Raw genomic sequence first — 19,738 nt, 5'->3', positions numbered from 1 at the left:
ATGTAAATATTATGTTAATAAAATTGATAATAGAATTGTAAAACTGAAAATAAGACTTTGTGTCCATTGTTTGCTTATGTAGTTCTTGGGAATCACAGAAGTGGATCAGCCTAAAGGGACAGACATGGTCCGTGTGGCCGTCAGGAAGCTGAAGGTATTTGTCTCCGCAGCGTTCCGCTATTCTTAGCATTAATGGGCTATAAAATGTGCTCACAGTCCCCTCATTCCCTGTTTATGGACCAGAAACGACTTGTGTTAATTAAATGTCAATCTACTGACATTTTAATAGGGAACGTTTCCTTTCGAAGTCTATATAAGAGACTCCAGTTGCATATAAATTTTATGAGATTGCCAAACACGGGTAGGATAAACAACTATGTAATTCAAACAAATCATCTGTATTTTATCCTTGTAATTTATGAGAAAAAAATAGATTTTTATAAATATTAATAGACTTTCTTTTGTCAATGCACTCATGCTGTTATTCATATTATGGATTTAAACTGGATATAAATAATATTTTTTACAGCCCAACTCACTTAAATTGTGACCCTATTTGGCTGGAGGTGTACTTTAATAAGTAATTGGAATTATGATTTTCACTTAATGAAAAATCGCATAGATGTTGAAGAAGGGTCTCAAGACCACAATATTATATTTGAGGGTGACCAACCAATTTCTGTAGAATAGCACAGTAACCACACAGCAATGAGTTAAAAACCATAGAAGCTACATACACTGTCAGTAAAAATTGTCAAAATATGTACCCTAGCTGTCACTGGTATTGTCACACATATTGGTACTAAAGAGTGAGTGGTAGTACCTTAGAGGTACATATTGGTACTAAAGAGTGCCTGGTAGTACCTCAGAGGCACATTTTGGTACCAAAGAGTGCATATTAGTACCTCAGATGTACATATTGGTACCAAAGAGTGCATGGTAGTACCTCAGAGGTACATTTTGGTACCAAAGAGTGCCTATTAGTACCTCAGATGTACATATTGGTACCAAAGAGTGCATGGTAGTACCTCAGAGGTACATATTAGTACCAAAGAGTGCATATTACTGTAGTACCTCAGAGGTACATATTAGTACCAAAGAGTGCATATTACTGTAGTACCTCAGAGGTACATATTAGTACCAAAGAGTGCATATTACTGTAGTACCTCAGAGGTACATATTAGTACCAAATAGTGTTGTTTTTGGCGGCCTGTTTTAATTTTAGTTTTAGTCTAGTCTTTGTGTCAAGCTGACATTTTAGTTTTTATTAGTTTTAGTCAGTTCATACTCTTTTTAGTCTAGTCAAGTTTAAGTCGACTAAAAGTCTGGGCATTTTAGTCTTATTTTAGTCAGAATTATCCTTGACTATTTTTGTCTAGTTTTAGTCGACGAAAACTGGTGACATTTTTAGTCTAGTTTTAGTCAATGAAAATTGTATTTTAGTCTCTTTTTAGTAATGCAATTCTATTTAACCCAGACCCAGTCAATATAATATAAGTACCTAGCAGTAGTATAGACAAAACCAAAATTTTCTTTTAGCCAAACCCATTAAAAAAAGTTATTTTGTTATATTATACCTTATAGATATAAGAATACATCCATTTCAGACCTGGAAGATGCTCTGATTGGAATTTACTTGATTTGAAGATATATATTTTACTTAATTTTATTTAACCTCTGAGTGAGTGACTTGACTGTCGGTAAAGAGTCTACATTAAAGTCTACAATACATAATCAAAACATAGTAGTCTAAGCAGAAACACACACACAGGGCCACTGCTGGTCAGATGGGTGCCATAAGCTAACTTTTACGGTGGTGCCACCTTTAGTTAAAAAACAACAACAAAATCACAACTATAGTAGGCTATGTGTGAGAATAGCACTTTATTAAAATGCTATAGCACTTTATTAAAATGCTATTGTTATCATTTATAATTGTATTTTGACAGCAACACAAACTACAATTATACAAATATGCAATATAGTATATCTGTATTTGTGTAGCTAATGGCACTATAATGTGACAAAGCTAATTTTACGTGTCAGTATAAATCCAAGCAGTTTTGGAGAATTACTAAATATCTTTCTTGTAAATTAATTAAAAGCCAGCTTTAAGAAACATCAGATGTCTATTAACAAAAGCAAAAGTTTGTATGTATGGTTATGTTCTAAATAATACAGCTGTTTGATTGATTTAACACTCAAGCATTCAGTTAAGCAAGTTTAGTTAATTCAAATAATAAATAAGGACACAGACCCTTGTTGTTAGCATATAAGTTATAAAACAACGTCTTTAGCATATATATATATTTACCATGCTTCAAAACACAACGCAGCACATGTCATTTAAACGATTGAAGATGCAAACTGGTACATTGTTATATTATTTAAATCACACAGATAAGTTCGCGGTGCCAGCAGTCAACGCTATACATATTAACAGGCTTGTGAACTCACCTGAAAACGATGCACAGGTTTCATTTTGGACTTTTCATTTCCATTTGAAGACTTGATGCGGCGGTGTATTCGCGGGCGCAGCTGCCCATCAAACGTGACGTGTCGCGTGTTATTGCGCAACGCATTGCGTATGATATCAAAGCATCGCGAGAATAGACTGCTCTGCATGCTTTCTAATCGCTCTCGCGGTACGTTTACGTATTTTTGCGGATCGATTTGCAGAGCGCCATTGAACACACATGATAATTTGCAGTCAGGTGGCACCGTGGCGGGGTGCCAGGAGATGGCTAGATGAAATAACGTTATAACATTTCGTCTCGTCTCGTTTTGGTCAACGAAAATGAAGACACATTTTAACATAGTTTTTATTTAGTAAACCACTTTTAGTCTCGTTTTTATTCGTCAACAATATTGTATTATACATTTTATTATAGTTTTCGTCACATGACCAGCATTTACGTTACGTCTCGTCTCGTTTTCGTCACGTGATAAAGGTTCGTTGACGAGGATATTTCGTCATACTTTTCGTTGACGAAAGCAACACTAGTACCAAAGAGTGCATATTAGTACCTCAGATGTACATATTAGTACCAAAGAGTGCATAATACTGTAGTACCTCAGAGGTACATATTAGTACCAAAGAGTGCATATTACTGTAGTACCTCAGAGGTACATATTTGTACCAAAGAGTGCATATAAGTACCTCAGATGTACATATTGGTACCAAAGAGTGCATGGTAGTACCTCAGAGGTACATATTAGTACCAAAGAGTGCATCTTACTGTAGTAACTCAGATGTACATATTGATACCAAAGAGAGCATATTAGTACCTCAGATGTACATATTGGTACCAAAGAGTGCATGGTAGTACCTCAGAGGTACATTTTGGTAACAAAGAGTGCATGGTAGTACCTCAGAGGTACATATTAGTACCTCAGAGGTACATATTTGTACCAAAGAGTGCATACAGTATTAGTACCTCAGCGGGACATATTGGTACCAAAAAGTGCATATTAGTACTTCAGAGGGACATATTGGTACCAAAGAGTGCATGGTAGTACCTCAGAGGTACATATTAGTACCAGAGAGTGCATATTAGTACCTCAGAGGTACATATTTGTACCAAAGAGTGCATATTAGTAGCTCAGATGTACATATTTGTATCAAAGAGTGCATACAGTATTAGTACTTCAGAGGGACATATTGGTACCAAAGAGTGCATGGTAGTACCTAGGGTTGCATGATAAATCGCATGTGTTTGTCACGCGCATCTCGTCAGTAATGCCGGTTCCTTGATTAGTATTAAATCGCCATCAGCTGTTTTCAGATGGAGCAGCTTTAACTACACAGAGCCGTAGTTCACTGACAATCGGGGCAATTTCACATTAATTATCGCGGACGTATCACCTGCGATATGTATGCGATATGGCTCAGCTTGTCAGGGAACTACAGCTCTATGCAGTTAATGTCGGGCCATCTGATAGCAGCTGTTGGCGATTTAATACTAATCAAGGAACCGGCATTACTGACAAGATGCGCGTGACAAACACATGCGATTTATCGTGCAGCCCTAGTAGTACCTCAGGGGTATTATATTTTGATACCAAAGAGTTCATGGTATTACCTCAGAGGTACATTTTGCTACCAAAGACTGCGTGGTAGTACCGCAGAGGTACATTTTGTTACCAAAGAGTACATATTAGTACCTCAGAGGTACATTTTGGTGCCAAAACTGCATGGTACTACCTCAAAGGTACATTTTGGTACCAAAGAGTGCATGGCAGTACCTCAGAGGTACATTTTGGTACCAAAGAATGCATGGTAGTACCTCAGAGGCACATTTTGGTACCAAAGAGTGCATATTAGTACCTCAGCGGGACATATTGGTACCAAAGAGTGCATACAGTATTAGTACCTCAGAGGGACATATTTGTACCAAAGAGTGCATATTAGTACCTCAGAGGGACATATTTGTACCAAAGAGTGCATACAGTATTAGTACCTCAGCGGGACATATTGGTACCAAAGAGTGCATATTAGTACCTCAGAGGGACATATTTGTACCAAAGAGTGCATACAGTATTAGTACCTCAGCGGGACATATTGGTACCAAAGAGTGCATATGAGTACCTCAGAGGGACATACAGTATTTGTATAAAGAGTGCATGGTAGTACCGCAGCGGAACATTTTGGTAGCAAAGAGTGCATGGTAGCAGAGGCGTCATGCCCATTGAAACTGAGGGGGCACGTGCCCCCTTGGTTTTTTGAGCCAAATGGATTTTGCATTCAACCTGAAAATCAAACAAGCGTGCATCAATCGGTAACTTGTCTTTTAATCTGATTAATCTGCACAATATTATGAATTCTGTGCTGCATCCTTGTCACTTTTCAGAGATTTTTGCCGTTTTGATAGTGTTTTGAACATGTTACATTACTTTCTGGCGGCAGGCGCTGCAGTCTGAGCAGCCGCAGACGTCATCAGCGTCTGAGCGCGCTCACGAGCTTTCATGTTGCCGCTGCATTTGGCTATCTGAAGAATTAAAACGTGCAAGAAACGCTCACAACATTTTCAAACCCCAGTACAGTAATGTGCAGTTAACCTCCTCTGTGTAGAAAATGTATGGTTTAAAATGTGACCGTCTCAACATTATATTAGTGGAAATTTTTAGATTCATCTTCTTGGCACAACGGCAAAGTTCGCCAGAGTTCACGGGGGCGCGGAATCACACATGCTCATATATGAGGTAAAATTTAATGCAAAAATACGTTCCTCCAATCATTTTATCTAAACATATTTTTTAAAATCATTATTGAACAGTAAAATCAATCACGTTGCTATAGCTTATGTCATTTTCGTTGTTTATATATGGATTTAAAATGACATTAATTTCATAGGATAATGCAGTTGTTGTGTCATTAAAAAAAACTTAAATAAAACATGTCGTTTCAGATGTAAATATGATACCAATATCATGTCATTATTCCGATTGAATAGTATTCGATATGAAAGTGAGTCAACACTTTTATTTTGGAGTTTTTTGCATGAAGGCAGGGCCGCTCATATTGTTAGAAATGTAAGTGCCAAGGAAAATACTGAAAGCTCCATAATATAATTCGTTTGATGTATGTGTATGCACAAATTTCTGTGAACTGTGCACACTCTGCCCCCTTAAAAAAATGGTGCATGACGCCCCTGCATAGTACCTCAGAGGCACATTTTGGTATCAAAGAGTGCATATTAGTACCTTAGAAGTACATATTTGAACCAAAGAGTGCATATAGTATTAGTACATCAGCGGGACATATTGTACCAAAGAGTGCATATTAGTACCTCAAAGGGACATATTGTTACCAAAGAGTGCATGGTGTTACCGCAGAGGTACATTTTGGTACCAAAGTGTGCTTGGCAGTACCTCAGAGGTACATTTTGGTACCAAAGAGTGCATGGTTGTACCTCAGAGGTACATTTTGGTACCAAAGTGTGCATGGCAGTACCTCAGAGGTACATTTTGGTACCAAAGAGTTCATGGTAGTACCTCAGAGGTACATTTTGGTACCAAAAAGTGCATGGCAGTACCTCAGAGGTACATTTTGATACCAAAGAGTGCATGGTAGTACCTCAGAGGTACATTTTGGTACCAAAGAGTTCATGGTAGTACCTCAGAGGTACATTTTGGTACCAAAAAGTGCATGGCAGTACCTCAGAGGTACATTTTGGTTACCAAAGAGTACATATTAGTACCTTAGAGGTACATATTTGTACCAAAGAGTGCATACAATATAAGTACCGCAGCGGTACATTTTGGTACCAAAGTGTGCATGGTAGTACCTCAACAGTACGCTTTGGTACCAAAGAGTGCATGGCAGTACCTCAGAGGTACATTTCGGTACCAAAGAGTGCATGGTAGTACCTCAATGTCACATTTTGGTACCAAAGAGTGCATATTAGTACCTCAGCGGGACATATTGGTACCAAAGAGTGCATGGTAATACCTCAGACTTACATATTGCTACCAAAGAGTACATATTAGTACCTCAGAGGGACATATTGGTACCTTAGAGGGATATATTAGTACCAAAGGGTGCATATTAGTACCTTAGAAGGACATATTAGTACCAAAGAGTGCATATTAGTACCTCAAATGTACATATCGTTGCTGTCCTTCCGAAAGCATGTATGTCCAAATTCACTCTTTTTTAACAAACAGAATAAACACTGTATTTTCTTTATTAATTACACACTGTGTTGTCTAAGTTGACAAGCACTTTTAAAACTTTTTATTGATGTAATATTTGCCAAACCCACTGACAAACATAAAGAGTGACCAATAATCATGAGTAATGATGACAAAAAATGAAATTCACAAAATATGGAGATGGAGGTTTCGGAAGGACAGCGACAATATGTACCTCATGGCACATTCAGTATTAGGAACATTTTAAGGGGTTCTGCCCCAGTGACAGTTGGGGTACATATTTTGATTTTTTTTCGTATAGTGTAGCAACTGGCAACCAATGACCACATCCTGCATCAGGCAGAGAGATTTGCAAAGGCTTTGAGTTAATAACTAAACCAGACACTAATTTTAAAAGTTGACAAAGAACTGTGCTTAGTAAGTGAAACTGTTTGTGAGGATTTTTAGAAGAAAGATTAAGGTAGCAATGTTCCATTCCTGAGCGATTTTCTCTTGCCCAATTTCTGTTCAGTTTTTCGACTTTCCACAGGTGAATTGCTCTTGAGGCGTGTTTGGTAACATCTCATTTGATCCGAAGCACTACCGTTCTCAGCGTTTTTCAAAAATCAACACCTCTGCCTGCAATTCCCTTAATAGTGTGTACTTGTGGTGAATCATCTTTGCTGTTCTCAGTTTCAAAGGCACATCAAAAAGTCAGAAGGACAGAAAACACCTAAAGTGGAACTTCACATCTCTATATACGGCGTAAAGATACTGGACCCAAAAACTAAGGTGCTCTTAAAGTCTTTTGTTTAGTCGTAGAAAGTTTTATTTAAAAATAAAAGACACTGATGAGATTTCATGCATGGCAAACGTAATTTAGACTCTAAATATGCAGCCTGTGAAGTACCCCATTATTCACCTTACACCTGGTCTGACAGAATAATGAAATGCAATTTAGGAGAAAATTAAATGTGTTGCCTTATCTTTCATTTACTGTGTAATGGCGTACCAATTAAGTGTTTCTAGCACGACTGACAGAGTAAGTTCATTCTAATACTGAGCTAATTGAACTAATTTACAGTTAAAGTAACCAGTTAGGACTTGATTAATTCCATTAGATGTGTTTGTTCAAAACAAAACAGTCCTGTCAATAGTTCTGCCTTGAGCTGAATAGATTGTTTGTGAGCCATAATTGATCAATTTCCATAACAAAGAAAAATCATTTTTGTAGTGTAGACAGAAATGTAATTAAAATCAGATGCAGACTTTTATTTTCCAGATTTTCCACCTGATAAAAAATTAGACTGGGTCACAAATTTACTACAGTTTTTTTATTTGGTTTTCTAAAGTTTGCTTCACATAAAACAGGTCAGTCAAAGCAGTGAACTTTTTATCTCAGACCTGCTGTCCCCTTTCTTGTTTCTAGGAGATGCAACATAACTGCCAGCTCCATCGAATGTCCTTCTGCGCTGACGACAAAACGGATAAAAGGATATTTACGTTTATTTGTACAGAACCCGAGACAAAGAAACACCTGTGTTATGTGTTTGACAGTGAAAAATGTGTAAGTTGCATTGACTACAGTAATATTCGAAAGATGTCACAATGAGCCCTGGTCCGCAACATGTGCCAATTTCTTCCAGGCAGAAGAGATCACTCTTGCTATCGGACAAGCCTTTGATCTGGCCTACAAAAAATTCCTGGAGTCCGGTGGAAAAGATGTGGAGACGAGGAGGCAGATTGGAAATCTTCAGAAACGAGTAGGTCATGACCATGGGATGCTATAAATGATAAATGATGTGGACTGTTTTTTGATTTGATGCCAACCTAAGTTGCACTCACAGGAAGTGATGTCAGATAAAAGCAGTGGTGCTGAAGGAAATTGTGTTTTCTTGGTCGATCTCACCCTCTCTTTGATGTTTTCTTTTTGTAATGCTTTTTCATTCTCTCATGAGATGTATTATTATCTGTCATTTAAAAAGTTTTATTATTCAGTACTCTGGAGTGCTTGATTCTTATTGGCCAGTGCAGACATTTTGAGGTTTGGATAAAAACCCTTAAACTAGACAGCCTCTACTGCGAGTCATCCTGACAGATGAAATTTAAAAATTTCAAATAAATATAGATTTTATTTACAAACGATTAAACCAAATGGATGTTAGTCTTGTTTTGAACTTGTTTAATCGCGTCTTGTTTTAAAGCCGCAAGGAAGCGTTTTTCTTCGTGGACGGTATTCAAGGTTTACAAATAAGCTCATAAAATATATCAAATCAATATTTTGTGTACGTATATTTACATATATGAGAAGTAGAAGTGTAATATTCGGGGGTCCTGATCACCCTGTTTAAGGCAAATAGCGCGTGTTCGCGGCAATCACGCCACCCAATTTGCATTATCCGCATCACCCCAGGCGGATTTGTGTTTTAGCATTGACTTTGTATGTAATCTACTCACGTAAATTGTTAAATTCACTTGGGGCTTACACACCAAACACAAATCTAGTATTCGCATTGTGTTTCTCGCTGGGTTTAACATTGGAGCAGGCAAATTTTTTGCTCAAGTAAAAATTTTTTAACTTGCGCCAAAGATGAATTTAAGGCATGTAGGAAGTGTTCGCAGCAATCGTGCTGCCTAATTTACATCATTCAAATTTGCATTTATTCACACCTTGCATTGACTTTGTATGGAATTTACTCATGCAAATTGTTGAATTTTGAATTTGCCGAATTATGCTGCGTACACACCAAGCACGAAGCATTGCATATCTTGCTCTAGGTTACTTGTAGGATATAACTTTGTGTCATGCAATTTTTGTGCTTGAGTTGAATTTTCATTGCATGAAAATGCATTTTAAGTGAATAGCACGTGTTTGCTGCAATCACGCCACCCCATTTTTATAATTTGCATTGCCCCGTGCAAGTTTGCGTCTACTCGAAATATTAAATAGTAAAATTCACTTGGGGCGTACACACCAAACACAAATTTTTCAACTTGTGCAGAAGATGTGTTTGAAGCGAATAGTGAGTGTTGGCACAATCGCGCTGCCCAATTTGCGTCATTTGCATAACCCCTTGCGAATTTGCATCCATTCACATTTTTGCATTGACTTTGTATATAATCTACTTTTGCAAATTGTTGAATTTGCGTTTGGTATGTACACCCCATTATGCTGCGTACACACCCATACACATGTCACGTGACTTTTTTTAAGTGAATAGCACACATGTTCACGGAAATCATCCCGCCCAATTCACGTCATTTGCATCACCCCGCGCGAGTTTGCGTCTATTCACATCTTGTTCCTCACTTAATATTACTTGCTGGATTTAGTGTTGGGTCAGGCAATTTTATTACTTGAGTTGAATTTTTTTAACTTGCATAGAAGACACGTTTGAGACAAATACCACATGTTTGCGGCAATAGCGGTGCTCAATTGGAGTCATTTACATTGCCTCGCCCAAATTCGCATCTATTCACTTCGTTGCATTGACTTTGTATGTAATATACTCGCACAAATTGTTAAATTCGTTTTTGGTCCCATAAGACTTTTACCATTATTGCTTACCCTCATATAATTCTAGAAAAATGCCATCTAATAAACCTTAACACATACTAATTCTATATTATTTAATTAAAGTGTTTTCATTGGATCTGTTTTTCAATAAAAGATTCAGGATTTGGAGTTGGAGAACTCAAAACTGAAGAAGAAACTTAAAGAACTGGAAAATCAGCTGATGGATTCTAGCTGTTCATCGGTATGTTAAGTATAGGAAGTGAGATTTTTGGGCTAGGCAAGTTATAGTGATCATGTTTGCTTTACTCTTAAATGGATTCTTTCAATAATTCTTCTCTGAAAAATAAAGGGTTCTTAAAAGTGCTTATCACAGTGATGCTATAGACAAACCCCAAAAACCTATACTGTGTATATATATTGGGTTGGGGAGCAAAGATTTGAAATATTCTAGATATTTATATGAAACATTTAACATAAAAGATCGTTTTAAGTACCTTATCTTGGCACTGTAAGCATATGATTTTTAAGAAACTTATTTATATATATATATATATAATTATTAGCAGAATGTTTTGGTCATCTTTATTTGACCTTGAAGCATATCAGGACCCCCTGACCTAGGAACTTTTATCCACTACAGAGACATTTTCTGCAACAGAAAGGTTTTGTGGATGTTAAAGTTTCCTTATAGAACCATACAGCATGACAAAGAACCTTTTGGGAACCTATATTTTTAAGAGTAAACCTACCTAACAACTTATCTGTTTGTCCCCTACAAAGCCACTTTATTTCAGCACTCACATATTAATGTCTCTAACAAGCTGTGCACTTTGCAGAGAGAGTCTGTGTTGTCCTGGTGTGGTGATGATGTCACATCACTGTCCAGCCTTGAGATCTCCTCTGTCACTCTAACACCTGACAGCTCACCCGATTCCAGCCAATCAGCGAGCCTCCTCACTCCGCCTCCTGATAAGCCCACCCACTCACTGCCCACAAGTGGCTACATCGTCCCACAACCTAGTGTAAACATCTCAACACAAAATATAATAATGTGCACTTTGCATGTGATTCAGTTACAGCTATTAACCTAATTTAACACCATAACATTGGAATTTCTTATACTTTTTCATCCTTTACAAAGATGTTAGACAGAATTTAGCTGCTCTTTTCTACAAAAATGGGTAAAACCCTATAAATAACAAACAGAAACATGTTTGCTATATTGTAAAAAATTTTGATAGTTGTGTGAGAGTATGCCCAAAAAAGTTACAGCATGCTGGGTCGTCTCAAGTCCTAACATGAGCCACATACAAAATGGTAAAAGTTTCAAGCCTTTTCATGTTATTACTGAAAATATTGTCTTTGTATGAAATTTTCATTTGCACATGTTTAAAAAAGTCACATTGAGAAACGCCACACCAACTTTGACATCTCTGATCCTGAACAGCACGTGTTTAACCAATAATGACTCCCCAAATGTGAATATGCAGATGTGTGAATGACATTTTAAAGCACTCTCAGAAATAAAGGTTCAAAAGCAGTCACCAGGGACATACCCTTTCAAAAAGTTCACTTAAGGGTGCAAATTAGTACTCCAATGTTACGTATTGGTACTTCACAGGTACCTGTACTTAAATGGTACATATGGTACTGTGACAGCTTTTGTACCTTTATTATAGACATTGTGGAGAATAAAACAACATAAACAGGTTTGAAACAACTTAAATAATGAAAGTATTTGAATAGTCAAATGCAAAGGTATGACTTTATTGGGTGCTTTATTAATAACTTCTTCATTTTGGTCCGGACCGGTTCTCACCACTCACTGACTGATTTGTGTCCATTTATCAGGCTGGAAGCTTACAAGCTAAAGCGCCCTCTACTGACATATTTGACATGGTTCCCTTCACCCCTCAGTCTCCAATATCAAGACGAGTGAACTGTAATGGGAACTCTTCTCGATACCACAGAAACGAAAAAGGTGAGAAATTTTTCTTTCTGCCGTCTCGCTCAAATAAATTTCATACAAAATTTTAAAAAGGAAATATCATGAAATACATATAATATACATATCACAGACATATCTGACTTTTTTCATGTTTAAGTGCTATAATTGGGTCCCCTGTGCTTCCATCAACCTAGAAAATGTGATAAAAACAACCCAATAACTTGAAATTTGGCTCCCCTTGTGATGTCAGTATGGGATAATACCACCCCTTAATCTGCACTATCCAACCACAGCAATGCCATAGAGACAGAGCGCAGCGCGTCATAACCTGAAAACCCAGAAATATGTTTTTATAAGCTGTAGACCTCAAAAAACGAGCGTTTAAAGACACAAAACTGGAAACAGGCAAACTGCGCTCTGTCTCTATTTAGTGCAGAGATCAGCTCATTTGCATGTTAAAAGACACACCCAAAAATAGCACATTTTTGCTCACACCTACAAAGTAGCAATAAATCTAATTATCTGTGGGGTATTTTGAGCTAAAACTTCACATACATACTCTGGGGACACCAAGTCTTGTGAAATGTCCCCTTTAAAAACAAATGAACCTCAATGTGTGAAAGCAGTGCTGGCATTTGTTGGTTTTACATGTAAGTCTATTTCACAGTTGTGACCCTTGACCAAAAAAACAGTCATAAGGATACATTTTCTGAAATTGAGATTTATAATTAAGCTTTACATTGATTAGTAAATATTTAGGCGAGATACAACTTTTTGAAAATCCTTAACTGGATATCTAGGAGATTGCAGATTCAAACCTTGTTTTGAACAGAACACAGAAGAACACTTTAATTAAATATATTATGTCAACAGGTTCCACACAATTTGTTTAAGTAATTTAACAAACAATAATTTAGTTCATTTTACTAAAGAAGTTAAAGTAAACTCAAAAAACCTTAGTAGAGTCAGCAAACAGCAATTGAGTTAATTGAACATGTAATTAATGATGACAAAAATTTTGAAAAAAGCCATTTTATAAACTTAACCCACTTGATTTTATAAGTCCATAACAGCAAAGCAATTAATCAGAGTGCAGCTGCTCAATACAACTCATCATATAAACCGTTTTTAATCACAGTTTATAAAATATATCAAAAATATATCTGAAATGCAATGTTACATTTCAAACCGTTTGTTTGTTTGGTTTGTTCTAAGAAACATCAGAAACAGGTTAACTGACTCATACTTGGCCACTTATTACTTACGTACCTATCTAATGGTGCTACACTTTTGCAAGAGGGTGCCAGAACAAAAATTGCCAATAATACACTGCAAAATCCTCAGCCAATGACATGCAAGTCTGTATTGGTTACTTTTATGCAACAATGTTATGTTGGCTAAATAAATAATTTTTAAGTAAAGCTGACAAAGCACACTTTTATGTTGATTTAACTAGATTCAATTAAGTTCACATTGTTAAATTGATTTTTTTAAGTAATCACAACATGAAAGGAATAAGTAAAACTGGCAAAAGTGAAAGTTCATTTTTTTGAGTGCAGGTAATTTTTTCCAATAATAAGATATGGGTAAAGTGTCTGCCAAAAGACAAATAAGTATTTCATTTGTTTGGCTGTTGTAGATATAGACTTGTTTGGAGCAGAACCATTCGATCCATTCATCTGTGGACCTGCAGTCTTCACCCCAGACATCCAGTCCAAATTAGATGAGATGCAGGTGAGCCCATCATACATTTTCTAAATTTTTGTATAATTAAGTTTGTCGTGAAGCTGCTGAAATCTATTTTTGTTTTTAATGCCACACACAAAATGTCTTATCAATATCATAGATATCACTGTCAGACTCATGTTAAAAATTTAAAGTTTGCATGAAGCATTAGTTGCAATTGTGAATTTTAATGTGACTTTAAATGGTACAACAAAGAAAGATGTTATAAATACTATATAATGTTTCTGGATGCTGTTCACATGCTTCAAATATGGGAAAAACAAATACTGTATTTTGTGTGTGTCATTAACATACAGCAGAGACTGCCAACATGACTGTCAGACAGTATTATTAGATCAAAGAAATTGTACATGCATGCAGCACATGGCTGGTAGGATTTGTCTCAATGCGTCTTAATTCTGACTTCAATCATTTCAAAAGTTTTAATTTCGGAGAACATTTAACCTCGGGCACGTGTATAAAGTATTATACTTTTGTGTCTATAAAACCTGTAATCCTGGATAATTCAATTATCTCGATCTCTCCTTTTATCCTCAATGCCTCCCTCAACCTTTCAGCGACAGCGATGGTTTGTAATTTTCATTGGTGATTCACCTCACATATAAATTCTTTAGTATTTTCAAATGCTTTTTCAGATTTGTGTGCATGAATTGTGTACTTGTTGCTCTATGACTTTCTTTGTTCTGTGGAACATAAAATATGTTGGCTGGATGTTCATGCTGGTCTTTACTATAGTAAACAGTGAAATGTTAGTTTATTGAAAATCCTGTAGTGTAGCTATCTAATGTCATTTGTGTTATTGAAATATGCTCGAAATCAAATTCAGCACATTGCAATAAGTTATGATTCAATTGGTATTATTGATGTCAAACCCTAAGTGGCACATTTTGCCTCACCATATAGAAAAGTGAATGATATTTGAGAGCTATGACTTTTTGTGGGTTTAAAATCTTGACAGTCCCATGTCACCATTCAGTTTAATTGTATTAAAATGATCCGCATGTATTTGTTTTACTATTATTTGCTCCCCACGTCACAGTTTAGCCCATTTGTCATGTCTGTTTGTTATTATTGCATGCATTTACATTAAAGCTGCAATCTGTAACTTTTTGGGTTGAAATTAAATAAAAATAATTAAATAAAATATTTAAAATAAAGAAACGTCACGCAAATACATACAAATTCAAAAATCATTTTTAAAACTGTCTCCTTGCCTTACTTTAATCCTCAACTGTAAGCTCATTATAATTGTGAGTTTGACTTCATTTGACTTTGAAATAGGTGTTTGACTTTCAGCGCCACAAGAGCCGATAGGCGGATGACATCTTAGTACTGCGAGAGCGAAAGACTCCTCCGTATTATTTATCGAATCGTTCTCGCAGGTTCTTGCGGTGCCTCACAAAACCGAAAACACATAATGGGCCCTATTTTAACGATCTGAAATGCAAGTACGAAGCTCAAAGCGCAAGTGAGTTTGTGGGCGGATCTTGGGCGCTGTTGCTATTTTCCCGGCGTGAGAAATAACTCTTGCGCCGGGCGCAAATCAATAAGGGGTTGGTCTGAAGTAGGTTCATTATTCATAGGTGTGGTTTGGGCGTAACGTCAAATAAACCAATCAGAACGTTATAAAACATTCCCTTTAAACGCAAGGGCGCAAGTTCCATGGCGGGTTGCTATTATTATGACGGATTTACCAGGCATACGCCAGGAGCGGTTTACAGCCGAGGAGACCCCCGTTCTTGTAAGAGCAGTCAAAGACAGAGGAGTTGTTTTGTATGGGGATAGGAGAAACCCGCCCAAATCAGCGTAGGTTAAACAGGCGTGAGAGGAAATAGCCACAGTCTCATCAGCTGGCATCCCCATCGTTGCACAAAGCGCTACAATGATGTCAGGAGATGGGGGAATCCCAAGCTTGCCAGCATAAATCGGGCACGCCGTGTAACGGGAGGTGGATCTGCCTCTACACAGACGCCAGCAGAGGACATCGCTGCGTCCACCCTCACCGCTGAAAGGGTTTGGGGGCTTTGAAATCGGACCCAAGAAACGCAAGCAAGGTCCAACCCCAAAGTACACTTACAAATCAAGTTCACATACATTAAGGTTTCTTATGAAAACATTTTAATTATTATTTACATAAAATAAACGTAATACAGCCACACAACAAACTTATGAAAATATTTTAATCGTTATTTGCATGAGAATTTTTTAACGCAGCCACACAATAAATAAAAACTATCACCACAATGCTCACCATTATGATTTCCCTTATCTCGTGTATTAATATTTTTTAGTGTAACAATTTATGATTTGCAAAAATAACTGTTGCATCTGTGTAGATTAGATAAGCAAAGTGTATGCGCGTTGTGCACGCTATACATTATGGTCAAGCATGCGCCCTTAAAATAGCATAATGAACAACGCGCAACGCGCCACTGACTTTAGACTTTTTTTTTCTGGTCAGTGGCGCAATTGTTTTTTGAAACTGCAAAATAGCATCAGGGATGGTTTGCGCCGGAACACGTCTCTTTTTTTGCGCTGAACCGCCCAGGGAGCGCAAGTTCATTCCCTAGTTTGCCGACGTGCGTCTGTGGAGGGAAAAACCCGCTGTGCGCCGGTGCAAAATACGAATGATACATGCGTCACTGACAAAGTCAATTGCGCTGGGTGCAGGATAGGGCCCAATATCTCTTTAAGTATATTGACATTTTATGGCCAAAGTATTTTCAATTTTTTCACATACCTGAGGGTCCACATACAGAGCGCATGGCACAATTTTCGTAATCAAAAGAGTGCGCTTGTACTGTACACACACTGCCGGATTTTTGAAACCTTGCATACATTGTATGCATAGGTCACGCCCGCGCTAACAGTATGAAATATATAGGCCACGAGAGGTATTGCAATTCGTCAAACGTCAGCATACATTTATGAGTCAAATGATCTATGCTTTGCAAGGCTGTGTTTTCGACTGTGCACGTACGCTCGCGCCTGCGTAAAAATAAATTATACCCAGGGTCTTTGTTTCAAACAGAGATGGCGCTAGAGAGGCAAAAGTTACCGATTGCAGCTTTGAAGGATCTCATTTTGTGTTTGAAAAAGGTGTGCAATGACATGACAGAGTTTTTACATTTACTTATTTAGCAGATGTTGTTACATTAAGCTACCTACAAATGAGGAAACATCAAAAGGCTTTGTTGTAAGAGTAAACAATAAATGTACTTCACATTGCCAATACAAGCTGGAATAATACACAGTCATGCACAAGTATAAAAGCAAAAAGAAATCTCATTTTTTTTGGGAGATGACTTATAAAGTGCTTATGTTTATGGATTAGTCAAGTTTAGACAAAAGTGTTTTTTTTTTCTCACATTTTCAAGGTTTTATTTTGCTGTTTTTGGCAGGAGGGGTTCCAAATGGGACTGACTCTAGAGGGAGCAGCGTTCACTATGGATCAGACGGATAGCCGGTGCTGACTCTGGATCAGACGGAGAGCGTGTTCTCACTCTGGAAAGACATTTTTGTACATACTGCGATTGTTGACTTTAAATGAAATGATCAAAATTTGTATTCATGTTTTGGATTGAATTTGAAGGAATGACAAAAGGCCACTTCTATTTTTGTATAACAAAGCATACGTTTGATTTATGTATTTTAACTTCTAAATCTTACTTCTTTGAAATTGTTCAAACTTTTCTAGACGTTTGCTAGAATTTAGACCAAATTTTTCAAATCAAAAAAATGTATTTATTCACAGCTGAAAGTTATAGTTTGAATCCTTTGATACTGATGTTTAGACTAAAGGAAGAGCTCATGTTCAATACTGATGTAAATGTTGTCTTATAATATTCAAGATATTTTACACCTCGACCTTAAATGATATATACAGTGATAAGTGACTACAGTACATTACAAACAGGCTTTAGATAATCTACTGTACACATTGTGGGTCTCTCACATGGTTAGAAAGAAATTTCCTTTTCTGACATTCCCATCCACATTACTGTCATTGATGGATGTTTTGTTTTCATGTTAAATGCTCTGTTAAATCACTGTCGCTCTTTAATGATAAATAAATGAAACAATAGCACACTACATTAGCTTTGTGCTTCTTCACTCAAAAGCAATACATTTGAAAATGTTTCATTTAAAATATTTCAGACGGCTCATTGTCAGATATCTGTGGTAGGGTTTGTTGAAATACTTCTTTTTGATTCATAACCAACATGCTTTTTCTGTCAAACCTTAGATAAAAGGGCTTTTCACAATTAAATGGTTAACCCTGGGTTATTCTTAATGGAATCCTGGGTTATCTGTTTTACACTGTTCATACTAAATCAGGGTTACCCTGGGACATTTCACACTGTGCATTTTTTAAACCCTGGGTTAAAGGAAAACACCACCATTTTTCAATATTTTACTATGTTCATACCTCAAGTTAGAAGAATGAATACATACCTATCTTTTTCAATTCGTGCACTTTATCTATGTACAGCGCATTGTGAATGTGTTAGCATTTAGCCTATATTCATTCCTTAGGATACATAAATGAAAGCCACCAAACACTTCCATGTTTTCCCTATTTAAAGACTGTTACAAGAATAGGTATGGTGGCACAAAATAAAAAGCAATTTTTAAACAGATAAAAATGAGAACTATATTTTATGGTGGAATAGAACTTAATTTGCAGAACTTTGACCTCAGGCACCGTAACATTAGCCTCTTTCACACAGTAGTTCTGGTAAATTACCATAAATTTACCAGAATGAATTTACCAGTAAATACAAAAATGTGCTGTTCACACATGCAGTGACGTTCCGTCTTTTTACCAGTAAGACATCATTCACATATCAGTTTTAAAATACCAGTAAACTCAGAGAGAAAGCGGAAGTTACCTGTGGCGCACGGCCGGCGAGCTCCGTCCGTGTCGTATTTGTAAACAATGGCGGGTTATGACTTAATATCCACAGCCGTATTTTGTTGTTTTCACATCTGTGGCAAACGGTCGCGAAGTTGCTCGTGACAAAACAAATTGCGTTAGGCGGCTTCAAACGGAACCTGCGTTTGGACATTAGGCTTCACAGATGGTGTGCTAAGGACGTCGGCAATATGGCTAATAGATGGTAAGCTGTTTTATACAACTTTGGTGAAGAAATGTGGATGTTAACTTCAGGTGTGCTCGAATTTTAAGCAGCATGTCTGTGGAAACGAATGTAAACAGTGCGGGGGTAAACGCGTCATCTGTATAAAAAACTTTCTGATTGGCCCGAGCTGTCAGCGCGGTCTGACGTCGTCCGTTCTAAATGCCGGTAATCCTATATTTTTCGTTCACACATAGCGCTTACCGGTAAATTACTGGTAATCTTACAACCTGTCTCACTGGTAAATTGGGAGCACTGATTTACCGGAAAGGTTCTGTTCACACATGACATGTTAACTGCAATTTACCAGTAAATTACCAGTAAAGACTGTATGTGTGAAAGGGACTATTGACTGAAGTGAGAGTGGGAGTAGTCAGGAGTGATTATGTTACTGCGTGCTGAGTTTGAAGTGTAACTACTCATGTAATACTCTTTAAATAGGGAAAACATGGAAGTGATTGGTGGCTTCTAAATTTATTCCTGTTTGGATCCTAAGGAATGAATGGGGCTAGGCTAAAAGCTAACACATTCACGATGCGCTAATAAAAACTGTTTCTAAAATAGAAATGTCGTGACATTTTGATTAGGACAAAAACTCTGATTAACATTGATTAACTTTTATCTTATGTTGCGGCTTTGCGTCTTTTATACTACTATAAAGTTAGGAAGAGCAAGGACATTTACTAAAATAACTCCAAATGTGTTTCTCTGAAAGATAATGAATGTATCTCTTATTGCTTGAGGTTGAGTAAATCA

At 37.0% G+C, this 19,738-nt stretch overlaps 1 protein-coding gene across 7 annotated transcripts in view; it reads left to right on the top strand.

The window, feature by feature from the left end:
* Positions 1 to 17,936, top strand: part of gulp1b (GULP PTB domain containing engulfment adaptor 1b) — a 74,541-nt gene extending 56,605 nt beyond the window's left edge. For 2 of the 7 annotated variants that reach the window (XM_065240216.1, XM_065240219.2), the window contains 10 exons: positions 83 to 154; positions 7,327 to 7,425; positions 8,063 to 8,200; positions 8,280 to 8,396; positions 10,305 to 10,391; positions 10,987 to 11,172; positions 12,002 to 12,131; positions 13,738 to 13,832; positions 14,402 to 14,429; positions 17,246 to 17,936. In XM_065240216.1, the coding sequence (XP_065096288.1) occupies positions 83 to 154; positions 7,327 to 7,425; positions 8,063 to 8,200; positions 8,280 to 8,396; positions 10,305 to 10,391; positions 10,987 to 11,172; positions 12,002 to 12,131; positions 13,738 to 13,832; positions 14,402 to 14,429; positions 17,246 to 17,307 (1,014 nt within the window). In that variant the 3' untranslated portion in view covers positions 17,308 to 17,936. The remainder of the gene's footprint in view (positions 1 to 82; positions 155 to 7,326; positions 7,426 to 8,062; positions 8,201 to 8,279; positions 8,397 to 10,304; positions 10,392 to 10,986; positions 11,173 to 12,001; positions 12,132 to 13,737; positions 13,833 to 14,401; positions 14,430 to 17,245) is intronic. The other 5 variants (XM_065240218.1, XM_065240220.1, XM_065240217.1 and 2 more) reach the window with 5 other exon arrangements.
* Positions 17,937 to 19,738: the final 1,802 nt, after the last annotated feature.

Source organism: Paramisgurnus dabryanus, chromosome 7 (assembly GCF_030506205.2).
Source record: "Paramisgurnus dabryanus chromosome 7, PD_genome_1.1, whole genome shotgun sequence".
Lineage (NCBI taxonomy): Eukaryota > Metazoa > Chordata > Actinopteri > Cypriniformes > Cobitidae > Paramisgurnus > Paramisgurnus dabryanus.
This window is presented reverse-complemented; position numbering and strand designations above follow the sequence as displayed.